The sequence below is a fragment of the Erithacus rubecula genome (genome assembly GCF_903797595.1).
Source record: "Erithacus rubecula genome assembly, chromosome: 3".
Classification (NCBI taxonomy): Eukaryota; Metazoa; Chordata; class Aves; order Passeriformes; family Muscicapidae; genus Erithacus; species Erithacus rubecula.
Genome location: NC_136689.1, coordinates 68,194,180 through 68,207,098, shown reverse-complemented (window position 1 = coordinate 68,207,098; position 12,919 = coordinate 68,194,180). Strand labels below are relative to the sequence as shown.

At 38.6% G+C, this 12,919-nt stretch overlaps 1 protein-coding gene across 1 annotated transcript in view; it reads left to right on the top strand.

Moving 5' to 3' along the window:
- The window catches only part of PHLPP1 (PH domain and leucine rich repeat protein phosphatase 1), a 135,541-nt gene that overhangs the window by 88,233 nt on the left and 34,389 nt on the right, over positions 1-12,919 (top strand). Inside the window, exons 4-6 of the mRNA XM_079301622.1 lie at positions 1,788-1,954; positions 11,713-11,859; positions 12,375-12,605. Of these exons, the coding sequence (XP_079157748.1) occupies positions 1,788-1,954; positions 11,713-11,859; positions 12,375-12,605 (545 nt within the window). The remainder of the gene's footprint in view (positions 1-1,787; positions 1,955-11,712; positions 11,860-12,374; positions 12,606-12,919) is intronic.

Here is a 12,919-nt window from a genome sequence, read left to right as displayed (position 1 = left end):
CAACAGTGTAGGCAAGCCTTACACCTGAAATTAAACATTCCTCTTTTTTAATTTAATGGGTGTCAGCAGTTTTTCATCTCTTGTGTTTGCAGTGTGATCAGAACTGTACAGTATTGGGCATAAACAGACTGAATACCAGCATTCAGAGATGACAGCTCAATATAGCCTATGAATAATTCTTGTCTCATACTACAAGGGGAAGAAAAATACTAGCTACAGTAACAAAGGAACTGAACTAATTGAGTATCAAAAATTCAAGCATTTTAATAGTTGTGGGAGGACTGTATTATTAATGGTTGCATTGGAGAAAAACACTGCACTGTATGTTCCCCTTGAAGCTTATGGCTGTGTGTGTATAATGGCAACCACTTACCCTTGTAGCTTGCTTGTTGGAGAGGGAAAAAAAAATTCTGTGGCCTTCCTTTCAGTGGCAAGCTACTTTGTTTACTTCCTCAAAACCTGATGCCTCTAGTGTCAAAGTACTTTGTGGCAGGGACTCTATCTCTGCCCAGAAGGTTGAGTGGTGCTCATTCATCATCCGAGTTTTGATGAGGAGTTGTTGGGTCTTTTCCTCTTTTTTGTCCCTTAGATGTGGTGTTTGTACCTCCAGAGTCCCAGCATAAGAGGCCAGTGAAACGATAGCTGCTTTTGGTGTGAGCAGCTGGCAGAACACCATAACCATTTGAGCATTGTTGGGGTGGTCCCAGGAGTCTAAAATGGTGGTGAAGTTGTTTGCTTCTCTTCCTTTGGTTCAGCCATGCCTGCTCCAAAAATGCCTCTCCTTCTAGCATTTGGCTCCTCTTTCTTGCCAGCCATCCCCACTGCCTTGCACTTCTTGTAAGTGTGTGTGGTGATGCTTTGCCACGTAGCATGTCTGTGACACTACCTTGTGAAAGAACATTTTTAGTAGTGTAGGGCAGAAAATATAAGGATTCTACATTGCAGCCTTGGGTTTGTTTTTGATTTTGCTGGTGATTTTTTTTTTTTTTTTTTTTTTTTTTAGTAAAGTCTTGTAAATAAAGCAGGAAGATGCAGCTCACCAAAGTGTATCCTAGAGATGCAGAGATATTGCCATTACTTGAAGATGTTCCCTATATGTCTCTGTGGAATGATGCTAGCTATATGTATATATGTATATAGTGCTGGGTGGTATGATTTCTTTTTTAGCCTCTATAGTTTGTGTTTGTTTTACCTTCCTCTTTCTAGAAAACATTAAGGCTCCAAATCTCAGTTTTGTTTTAGTCATATTTTTTCTCACTTTTGGACGGTCTTCTAATTCATTGAGAAGAAATGAGTGCTCTGTGCTTTGCTGCTGGGTTATTTTTTCAATTCAGTAGGTGTAAATGGGTTAACTCTTCTGTCATTTAATACCCATCTTGGATGTATGATACCAAGGCAATGGTGATAACTACTGCCCCTTTGCTTCCGTTCACTTGGAGGAGACAATGCTACCCAAAGGGCTAAACTAAAGCTCATGTCAAATATCTTATTTTTGGAGGGGTTGTAAAGAATTGCATAACTTCATAAATGAAAATGGATTTATTTCATGTATTAATTTGGCAAACCTTTGCTCTTTTCTCCCTGCTAGCCATCTGTGGACCTGGTTTAAGCACTGAGGTCCAGAAAGAGATCATGGTATAACTTGTAGCAGTTGTGTTAGATCAGCTATATATGCCAACACTAGCTTCTGCTGTGCTTATAAAACATGTCTTGGTAAGGGTGAAGAAAATGCTCTTTTTTTTTTTTTATTACTGTATTAATATATTGGTGCTGTACTTGATTTCCAGGTTGCATCACAACGCATCAGCTCAGTGGATCTTTCATGCTGCAGCCTGGAGCACCTGCCTGCCAACCTGTTTTATAGCCAAGACCTCACTCATCTCAATTTAAAGCAGAACTTCCTGAGGCTAAACCCCAGCCCATCCACAAGTAGAGCGCTTAGTGAATTACAAAGGTAAAGTGGTATGGTTCTGCTACTCTTCCTCTGTCTTTGGAGCCATGATCTGCAGGAACTTTCCTAAAATTTACTACCTCCTCTTGTGGAAAATTGGCCTGACTGTAATGCTTCAGAAATTGGTTAACTTTGTGTGTTAGAAACAGACTGGCTTTCTTGAGAAACTTAATATTTTTCTTGTAAATAGAAGGATATTTTCAGCCCAAAATGCAATTTTCATGATGTGTTTTTATCTACCTGAGACCAGACTGTAGTTCTTCAGCCTTTGACACGTGAGTATGAGTTGGCGAGCTGCCCATCAAAGGCAGCCATTGTAGGAAGGAGCAGTACTGCATGTGACCAAGTGAAGAAGTGTTTTGTTACCCTCCCAAGCAAAGAAAGATCTAGTTTCATAAATTCAGTCTGGGTCCTGTCCTTTTTCTTCTCTGCTCAATCTTAATTCTTCTTTCTTAGTATCTGTGACCTTCCAGTTCTTTCCACTGTAGCTCATCCGAGAATGTAACAAATGGGTAGACAGCAGCATGATTGGTGCTCTGAATTATTTAATGTATGTGTTCTGTGGAATCAGCAGGCTTTCTGTGTTCACAAAGATGAATGTTCCCATACTGAATATAAAGCTGTGATTTTAATTTCAGTGGTAACTGAATTGCAGAGTACCTCAGGATTATATTTGTGCATGGTCCCGTTCAAGCAAAATGTTTTGAACCACATTTCTAAATCCCTTCCTCTTTGAAAAACAACCAAAAAATACTAGATGGATTATGCGGGCTGTTGTATTTTTGTATCATTCCAATTTCATTTTGGAAAAACAAAAAATTTGGCATAATGAAAGATAAATGAACTCAGCAAGTCTGCTTCACAAACAAAGCAGGCTGCTATTCCAAGACCTTATGAACACAGTCTGGAAAGGAATTCTGACTGGGCTGTGAATGTCACCATAGGTCTCCAGATAGCAAGTGGAATTTTAGCATAAGCTAGTGATGAACATGGACAAATAGTCAATGTCTTATTTTTAATGACTTCTTATAATGTTTCCATTTTAAATATCAGAAGGTATAAAGGAGATACTTGATTATGCTTTGTCCATGTACAGCTAATTTCTGTTTGGAATAGATTTGGATTTGTCCATGTATCTGTTTGGACTTAGAAAGCATTGACAATTAATGTGATGGGCAATGCTGATTCTCTCTTTAAGGTTCTCTTGGTACTGCAGTTGTAGGAACAGCTGATGAGTCTTGCTGATAGTTAATAAACTGTTAAATTTTAATTTACTGACATGAGCCTGAACATAAAAGAGTAGTTCAGGTGACAAAATATAACTCTCCTGTTTTCTGAGATTCTTCTGAGATGAGAATCTAGAGAAGTGGCATATACCTGAGATGGTGCAAAACTGATTGTCCCTCATTCTTCTGTGTGCTGGTGGTCCTATTCTGTAAGAGAGTAACAATCTGTTCTGCTTTCATTGCTTTGAGCTTGGCAAAAAGGCATGAGGTAGGTCTGGGAACTTCTGGAGGGGGAAAAAATTTAGGCTAACAGCACTGTTATGGTGTGTCTGAGTTGGTACATCAGAACCTCCTGCCCTTGATGTTTCCCCTTTGTCTGCTTGATGTCCTCCAGCCTTATCTTCACCCAGCACTGGTGGCATTGCTCAGACAGGAGTAGCTGGAAGAAGCTGTTGCCACTGTTTCCATTGCTGTCCCAGTGGGAAGGGCACTGTGAAGTAGAGGTAGTTCATGCTGGGGGGTTAGGGAAAGTGAGGCCCCTTTGGTTGTCTTTTGCCTCCCTGCTGCATCAGAAGCAGGAGCCTAACCCTGGAGTGTATTCCCAAGTCATTCTCCTTCCTGCCCTAAGAAACACAGAACTGGCTTCTCCTTTGGGTGAGAAAACTTGAGTTGTGCTTCTGTTCCCAAAAAGCTTTGAGCGATCTTGACTGCTAGTAAATCTGCTTTTCTCCAGTGAGTAAATGCACAAATGTCTAGAAAGAGGAGAGCACTGTATATTTTGAAATAATTAGTGAAATCTAGTATCAAAATGTGTAAATTGAAGCTCATTGTTCCTGTGAACACACCTTGTCTGGTTTATTTTTTCTTTTTAAACCAATTCCATAAGACAGTTTTCAGATTTATAGGGGTTGCAGAAGGTAAAACACCACTAAATAAACAAAAAGTCTTTTCTTGTTCACCCATGTTCTTTCAAATCACAGGAAAGCAAGTACAGAATCTCTGCTGTTCTTATTTTGGTTTTTCTGATTTGGCTTTTCTACAAAATTCTCAGTTGCTAAATTGGAGCTGCACACAAGGCAGAGCACCACCGAATCAAGCCTACAGGTATTTAAGGCTCCAAAATAGCCATGTGCTTGGATATTGTGAACAAAACACATTGGCATTTATATACCTACCCTTCCTGGTACAATTTTAAACTAAAATCTGGTTAGCAAGGCAGTCTAGGCAAATTTGTCTTGCTATAAGCAGTTCTTGGTGCTGCAGTTTCTGTTAATAAATCACTTTGAGTGATAATTTAATGAATGCTGGATTTCAGAACAAGTGTGTCAAAGACACAATAAAATACCAACTTTTCAGCCACTCACTGAGTGCCAGCAGCTGGGTCATAGTAATGACATGCTGGCTAGTGCACTGGCAGGTACAGTCAGGAATGTATTGGGGAAAAATGGAATTTCTGTTTTTCTTTATGCAGTTGCTTCTTTCAGTTGTTAATGTAATTTGTTGCATTATGAATAAAGTGTTTAGTCCTGATCAGTACATGGCATCTGAAGGTGTACAGAGGTGTAGATGTACTTTTTCCCAGTAGCTGCACTTCTCCTTGCTTTACTGTCCACTCAGCCCCCTTTTGTTGCTTAGATGCTCTGCAGCTGTGAACTTCCATAACTGAATTCTCTGAATATTGAAAGGTAAATACAGCTACCTCTGGCTTTTTTCCTGCTTATCAGGGAAAACATATTTCATGCTATGTATACAAGTAAGCCATCTATCAATTCATCTGTGCTGAAAAAAGTAGTAAATTATGCTACCTGTTCTCCCTCACAGAATCTTTTAAAACTACAGGAAAGGATGTTTCTCTTTTGGAGAAGGGAGGAGATTCCCCAGTTGAAATGCTAACAAGACTTCAGGCTTGCTAATTTTGCAAAGTACTGTTGCTCTGAGTTTGAGGCAAAAGAATAGACCATAGTCTTTATTTATTGTTGTTCTACTTCACTGGACTAAAAACACTTTGTATTTGTAAGTAATTGTTTCAGTTGATATTGTTGGAAAATGTGGTTGGCATCAAGAATATTTTCTTGTTAATGTTGAAAAGTAAGTTATTAATATGTGGATTTTTAAGATAAGACTGTTACAGATTTAAAAGAAAAATAAGAAAAAGAAAATGGAGATATAACGAGACACAAAATAGTTTTAAGAATAAAATAAACTTATGCTTGCCAGTTTTATCTAAAGAAGGAATTATTATTTTGATTGTGGTTGTTAATTGTTAACAGTGATTATATGGGTTTATATCTTAAGATGGTTGGCATAATTTCTCTCCCAGAGCCCTTATAGAAATGAACTGCCTTCTCTGGCATCTCAGGGGAAACTCTTTGGGGCTAGGGGCAGAAATTTGAAATGCATCTCTAGATACATTTATGAGAAGTCTAGAGCACTCTGACTTACTGATTTCTGAAATCCCTTGCAACTTCCAATTTTTATCCATAAACCCAGGATTTCAGGCAACCTCAAGCTAAACCCTCCTTACAAATTCATTATGCAATAAGGAAGGAGGTAATTTAAAATGTAATCTTTGTTCAGAGAACGCTTGGAAGCGAGGGGGAGCCAGTATTGCCAGCCTGACTGGTATCAGCCCAGCAGCAAGGTGGATAGAAGTCAGTGTGAGATGCAGCTTCATCTTAGCTTGTACCCAGAGATTGAGGGGCAGGGAGGAAAGTCTCCAGCCTGCCACTTGGTTGACCTCAAAGTACATTGAGGTACTGCTTGTGATTATTGCTATTAGTGTATGAAACTGAGGTTAGTGGAGAAAGTTGGATGGTTTAATGAATGCCAATTATACATCTTCCCCCTTTGTCAGTCCCAAACAGGGGCACTGCCAGTAGATGCACTGGAAAGGATTTGAGCTTTCTCCTTTCTTGTTTTTTTCTCCTCCCATTTATTTTGGGGGGTGTATGTTTGGATTTTGTGGGTTTTGTTTTCTTGTTGTTGTTTATGGGGTTTGTTTTTTTGACTTAGAGGTTTTTTTAGTTTTTAAAGATTTTTTTTTATTTTTGGGTTAGTGGTTGGGTTTTGGTTGGGTTTTTTATTGATACTCAAATGAATCCTAGTATGTGGAGCATGCTAACTTCCCTTGCTCTGTGGTGTGTGAAGATGTGGGGAGCTGCCTCTCACAATTCTGTTGGCTTGGAGAGGAAGAAACCTTAGTTTTGTACAGTTTCTCCTCTTTCACTTGAAGTCAAACACTGAAGTGCAGCTCTTTAAGCAGCAGGGCAAGAGGAAAGGTTGGTGTGGTATTGACAACCAGAGGTGTGGTAGTAGTGAGCTCCATCCAGTGCTTGCTGTATTTTAATGTTACACTTATTTTCTCATCACTGTAGCTTTAGATTTTTAAAAAAATATTGGTAATGCTAAAGATGGCACTTGGAGTTTGTTGTTTACGTGACTTCACTGCTTTTGTTTTATCCAACTTGTGAAGACATTGAAGAAAGAATTTGCTTTTGTTAGTGCATCTTTCCAAACCTTCATGACTGTGTTCTCCTTAACTCCTGTGTATCTTTGTGATCTCAGAAAAGTGCCCTTATGAATACCCAGCAAAAATAAGTGGCATTTCATTAAATAAAAATTAAAACATAAAATTAAAATCTCTGCAAATGACTAAGTGGGAACAATTGCAAATTTGGTTTAATGCCTGGAAAACATTGACTTTTTAATTTTATTTTTTAAGTTGGAGCAGTGAACTTAATAGTGATATGAGAAAAACAAATAGCAGTAAGATACATACTATAAAAATAGCATTTTTAATATCATGTAATTTAAAGTAGAAATTGCTCTTGGATAATTTGATTCACTTTAGTGAACTGCGAGGCTATGTTCAGCAGTATCTCTTCCAAGTAATGTTTCAAGTGAACATATTTATGGAATCCAGTTATTGTGTATCAATCTCCTATTTACTTGTCTAGTTTTTTTTGGATATGGCTTCCAAAGTAAGGGTTTTCTTTTCATGTAGTTAAAGATATTTCAGTTTGGAAGTCCACCCCTAGTTAATACTTTTGAATTTCAATTGTAAATTTTCAGGAGAGAAGAATGTATTTTCACTGTTTTTTCCTAAGAATTTTGTCCTTTCTCTGAGGTAGTCTTTCTCCCTATATGAAGCAGTGTGTGGTGGGTACATGCAGAAATTGAGAACTGCATTGTGCAGTAGTGTAGGTTCAGGTTATTTCCACTAACAAAACATGCACTTGGTCCTCTTGTCTTTATGGTACTCTTACCAGCTATGTAATATAATAAAAGCTTTATTGTAATTAGGCTTGGAGGTAGCCTGAATTTGACTTAACATCTGATTATTTGTTCATTTGAATAGTCCTACAAATTTAAGACTTTTGCAACGACACCTTTCTGGAAAGGGAATACTGTGACAGTATTTCTGGCACTAGACTAGCAACTCCCTTAGGCAGTAAGGAGGGTAATCCAACACAACTGCAGAAAAGGGAGTAAATTGCACCTTTAATTTCCAAGGACGAAATTGCCATGGCAGAATTTTAGGGAAATTCTCTTCATGATTAAGTAAGTGGCCAAAGCAGTAGATGTTCCAGAAAGTGGCAGGTTTTAGTTGAATTCTACAACTTGTCACAGCACTGCAAGGCAAATGCCAGTGTTCTGCTCAGAAATGGTGTTGTAACTGAGGGATATTTATGTTGATGCTTGAAAATAATATTGAGATGTAACCACAGTAAAGTCATGAGAGCCCAGGTTCTGGAGATAGGTTTGGAAAAGTGATTGTTTTCCTTTGGCTGAGTTCTTTATTAACCCATGCCTTCCCTGCCAGGTGTAGTAAAATACTGCTTTTTAATTGTTCTAGTAAGAGTAGAGCAAGACTAGTTTTGTCAGATGAGTCTGTTATGGCTGAATTTCAATAATGGTACATGACCACCACAAGGGGAATACACTATTCCCCTTGCCCCAAACACAGTGGAACACAAGTGCTGTACTGTGTGATTGAAATTCTCTGCTGTTCCCACTGGGTAGGTCTGAATTTGAAAATAGCACATCAGCCAGTTCATTGCTTTGCCGTGATACAACTTCACTTGTTAGTTCCTCTCCTGATTTTGCATATGTCAAACTAAAGCCCTTCCTGAAGTGGCAGCTTCAGGATTAAATAAGTGGACAGTTTTTGGCTCAGTTAGGGCAATTAGTGTTCAGTCATATTGCATGTTTAAACCCAAGGGTTGACATGTCAAGATTTTGCTCTAGCTTAAAGTAGGGCTATTTTTGTTCAACAAAGTGAGTGTTTGCATGTGGACTGTTACAATAGAAAGCTTAGTAAGCTAACTGAGCATAGTGTATTGAGAGATGCTGTTCTTCAGATTGACTTCTACTGAGAGATAAAAGTCTGGAACCATGGAAGAAGGGAGAAGAGAACAAAAAGCATATGTATGAACTTAATATGAGGTTATTACACTGTCATGCCTCAAACAAGCAGTTGTGCCTTTTTTTCTGTCTAGCAATGCCATGTGGGCAGCATTGATTTGTGTGCCTGCTTCTGATAGGAGTAAAGATTTGGATGTGAGAAAACAGCAAAAATGTTACTCTGTAAAATCCATTGGAAGCATGATGCTTTGCAAACTCAGCCACAACAGAAATATTGAGTCTGTAAAATACTTCTCTCCTACCTTATTTATATTGATGTGATATAGAAGTGATGGTGTGACTGACTATAAATCTGCCTAGATATAAGAAGCTCTATAAACAATTCAGCATCTGAAATGTGCAGTGTGTCAGTGCTCCATAAGGGAAGTGCACCAGCGTGTTTGTAATATGGATAGTGGGAAGTGAATTGCCAAAGATGGGAGGTAGATTTAGATTTTAACTGAGCAAATATCTCCTGGTTTGGCTCAGTAATGTTCTGACTGTTCTTGACAGTGCTCCATGGGAAAAAATACTACTTTGGCATTTTCTAAATGAACATGTTTGCATTGGGGGAAGAAAAATACCTCTTTCCAGCCAGATGTCTTAAATTAATCTCTTAACTTTAGCTAAGACTGTGGTGCTTGTCTTTCACTGTTTCTGTAAATGTGATTCTACAATGAATTATGGTTTTGGATTTTTTTGATGTACAGTTCTATGTGTATCATGTATGAGTTTATCCAATACTAGATGTACTATTCATCCTTGCTTATGCACTACATAGACCTGTTAACCAGTTCAGGCTGTGTCCTGAGTAGTTAGATTCCTCACCAAAGACCTTGAATAAGCACACATTACAACATACATTAGATGAGTAAAGCTGTACTCCAGATAAGTCAGGTAGGGGAGCTTTTTTCCCCCTCCTCCTCTCTGATCTAGGGCAGTTATGCACAAGAATGTATGCAGAAAACCTTGAAGATGAACATGACACTGGAGTTACTGTATTTCTTAGCTTTCTTAGCCACCAGCAACCCCCGTCCTTTTTCCTCTCTTAGTTTGATCTTCTGTAATTTTATCCTAAGATTGTGTTTGTTATCTTCTAGTAGATTGTTTAGTGGACAAAAGCCCTGAGACTATTCTTTTGAGACTACAGAGCAGCACAGGTAAAGGCTGTAGCCTCGGTCTGGTTGTTAAATTTTTTTTTCATGGTTGACTTGAAAATTGGAAGGGTTACATTTTTGTTTCTCCAGCAGTTTAGTTATTTTAACTTAATCTTCTCATTTTTACTATTTTGGTACTTGCCTAATACTTGGAAAAAATATTCGAAAGGCTTGGAGTGCAGTGCTTGGAGCACTCCTGTTTGTATTTGCATCTAACTTTGAGAATTATGTGGGACAGCTGTTCTACCACAGAAAGAACCCAAATTTTCAAGCAGTATATCTGTGCCCTAAATCTACAGTTATCTTCAAGATAGGTTCAAGATTTTTAAATCCTCTCTCTCAAAATAGAGCAATATGAAGGTATAGTGTTTAAAACATGCATATTTATTTTTCTGCCTAGCAGCCCTTATTAATTTACCCTTGCCTCCTTTTTAATTTACAATTCTCCCTTTAGAGATAGACTAGTCATTGTTTCTGCACAGTAGCATTTTTTTCCCCTGTAGCACTAATTTGATTGCAATATTTCTTTTAGTCTCCATCTAACTTTGTTCCAAACTTCTTCTGCCTCCAGTATGGCACAGGGTGTTGAAAATTTATGATAACTCTGGCAATGATTTTTCTATTTTTTTTCTCCTGCCATCATTGCACCAAAACACCACAGCATTCCCTTGCTTGCTGCAAACCTGTGTAAATGTTATGTGTGTTTACAGCCTGCCTTTGGGGCTCAGCAGCCCTCACTGAAGTACCACACAAAGGTGCTCCTTACGTTTTCAGTTGAATTTTAGTCTGTGGCTTGAGTTTTATTTAGACAATACTAGGGGTCTGTACCAGTTGATAGCAGTAGCTGCTAGGGATTTTTAAGTATTGGTATTAAAACTCTTTAGCCTTTTAGTGCTTGATACATTTGCTCTCCATATTTTCTCTTTGGAGGAGGACAGGGTTCTCTGGTAGGAACAGACTGATGCAGAGGCTATGGATACACTGGCGCATGCTGCTGGAGATTATTTTTATGTGCAATAGCAGCACTCATAGGTGCAGTTTTGTTTCCATTGCCAAGTTTATATAAAATTCTGCTCACACAAATAAAGGACTTGATCATTAATGAAGGGAAAATTAAGTCCAGATAAAATGTCCAGGTATAAACTGTGCCAGAAAAGAAACTTCCTCCCATCTATCGGAATCTGACACAGATCTTTTCATTCATCCTTTTACTTGGCTTTAGGCACACCTCCCAGTGGTTGTCAGGCAACCATAATAATGTTGCTGAACATGCAGGCTGGCTAATTGGATTGTCTCCTTCTTGGGTTTTTTGTATAAATGGTTTTGGTCATTTTTAGTTGCTTTTTTGGCTGATGTAATAAACTAAGGGGCTTTTAAGAGTTCTCTGACACGTCAAGGACAAAAATTTGCCTCTGTCGCTACAGAAGCCTTGCTAAATTCTGTTTTCATTTAGCACATTTCCTACTTGTATATCAAACAGTCTGTTCTAATGAGAATTTTTATTTGAAAGGTAAACGTGAATGGTCCTGAGCACACAGATCAGCAGCACCAAAAAAATTCGTATTTAAATAGTCTGAGAATTTCCTGCACCTTGTGACCTGTGTGAGAAGGGCACTTTTACTACCAAAAAATGGATTCAGGAAAATAGCAGTGCTTTAATGCAGGGTAGGATGCCATAGAAGTGAAATATATAATAAGGATGGCAAGGAATTGGTTCTTTGTTAAACTCTTTGGAAAATACATTTAATGTGTTGTTCAGGACGGTCTGTTTCTCTTTATCAGCTTAACATGAGTGAACTCTTACAAGTGGTGTTGAGTTTGAGTGTCTGGTAGTTTCCCTGGTTGTTCTGAGCATATAACTAAAAATGAATGTGACTGTATTTATACAATCAAATTCGCCTTACATTAATTATTGTGAGGTAACTTGGTGTGGATTACTTATTTGTTTCCTCTATTTTTTCTTATTTCATTTTAGATTCACCAAATTGAAGAGCCTTAACCTTTCGAATAATAATTTAGGAGAGTTCCCACTGGCAGTCTGCAGTATCCCAACCCTGACTGAACTCAACGTGTCCTGCAATGCCCTCAGAAGCATTCCAGCAGTTGTAGGCGAAATGCACAAGCAAGTACTTTCTTAGAACTTTCACATACACAGCCTGACAACAGCAAAGGCAGCAAGCAGTTTCATGACTCTGCATTCTCCTGCTATGAGAAGCAGTTTAGACTTACTGGGTTCTGTCAGAGCAGACTGTAGATACATATGGAAGCAATTGTGGACGGAGGGAAAGTATGCTTTGTGCCTCTGAGCTCTTCCAGTCTCTAGCTTTGACACAAGGGTCACCTTCATGGTGAAGAAAATCTTAACCCTTCTTGCATATGTTCTTCAGCTGTCATACAAATTGTACTTCTGGAGGTAGAACTGTCAGCCTACACTTCATAGTTGCCAAAGCTTTTAATTATTCAGTGGCAATCTTCTGTAGCAGATGTTACAATGTTATTCATTAACATTTTTCTTTCTGCTGCCCTTTTAGATATTGTATGTCACTGTAACTGCAGCAGATTTGTGTGTTTATAGGAAGGAAATGTGATTTAACAGGTCACTCATTTTCTTCACTCTCCCTTCCCCTTTTCTAATAGCTTGCAGACATTTTTGCTGGATGGTAACTTTCTCCAGTCCCTTCCTGATGAATTGGAGCATATGCATCAACTCAGCTATGTGAGTCTGTCCTTCAACGAGTTCACTGACATTCCTGGAGTGCTGGAAAAGCTGACTGCCATGGATAAGCTCTGTATGTCAGGAAACTGCATCGATACCCTGAACCTACAGGTGCTGAAAAGAATGCCTCATATTAAGCATGTGGATCTAAGGTAGGTATTTAGAAAAGGGGAAGAATAAGTGAGCCTAAATTATTTGTGTTGAAATGGCTTGTCCTTGGCTCTCAGAATTGCCTCTGGGTATAAATCTCTTGTGTTTGTCCACTGAACCATGTTTCTGGTGGTGTTATGTAACTCCCAGCACTTGCCGTGACTTAGCACTCTTCTATGACAAAGTTGGAACATGTAGGGGGATCAATAGGTAGAAAAATGAGTTTTAGGGGAAATGAATGTTTGCACCAAAGGATCAAACAAAACAGAGCTTGGGATACTTGTGGTTCCTGCAGTTATTGTTGCTGCAGTGATGA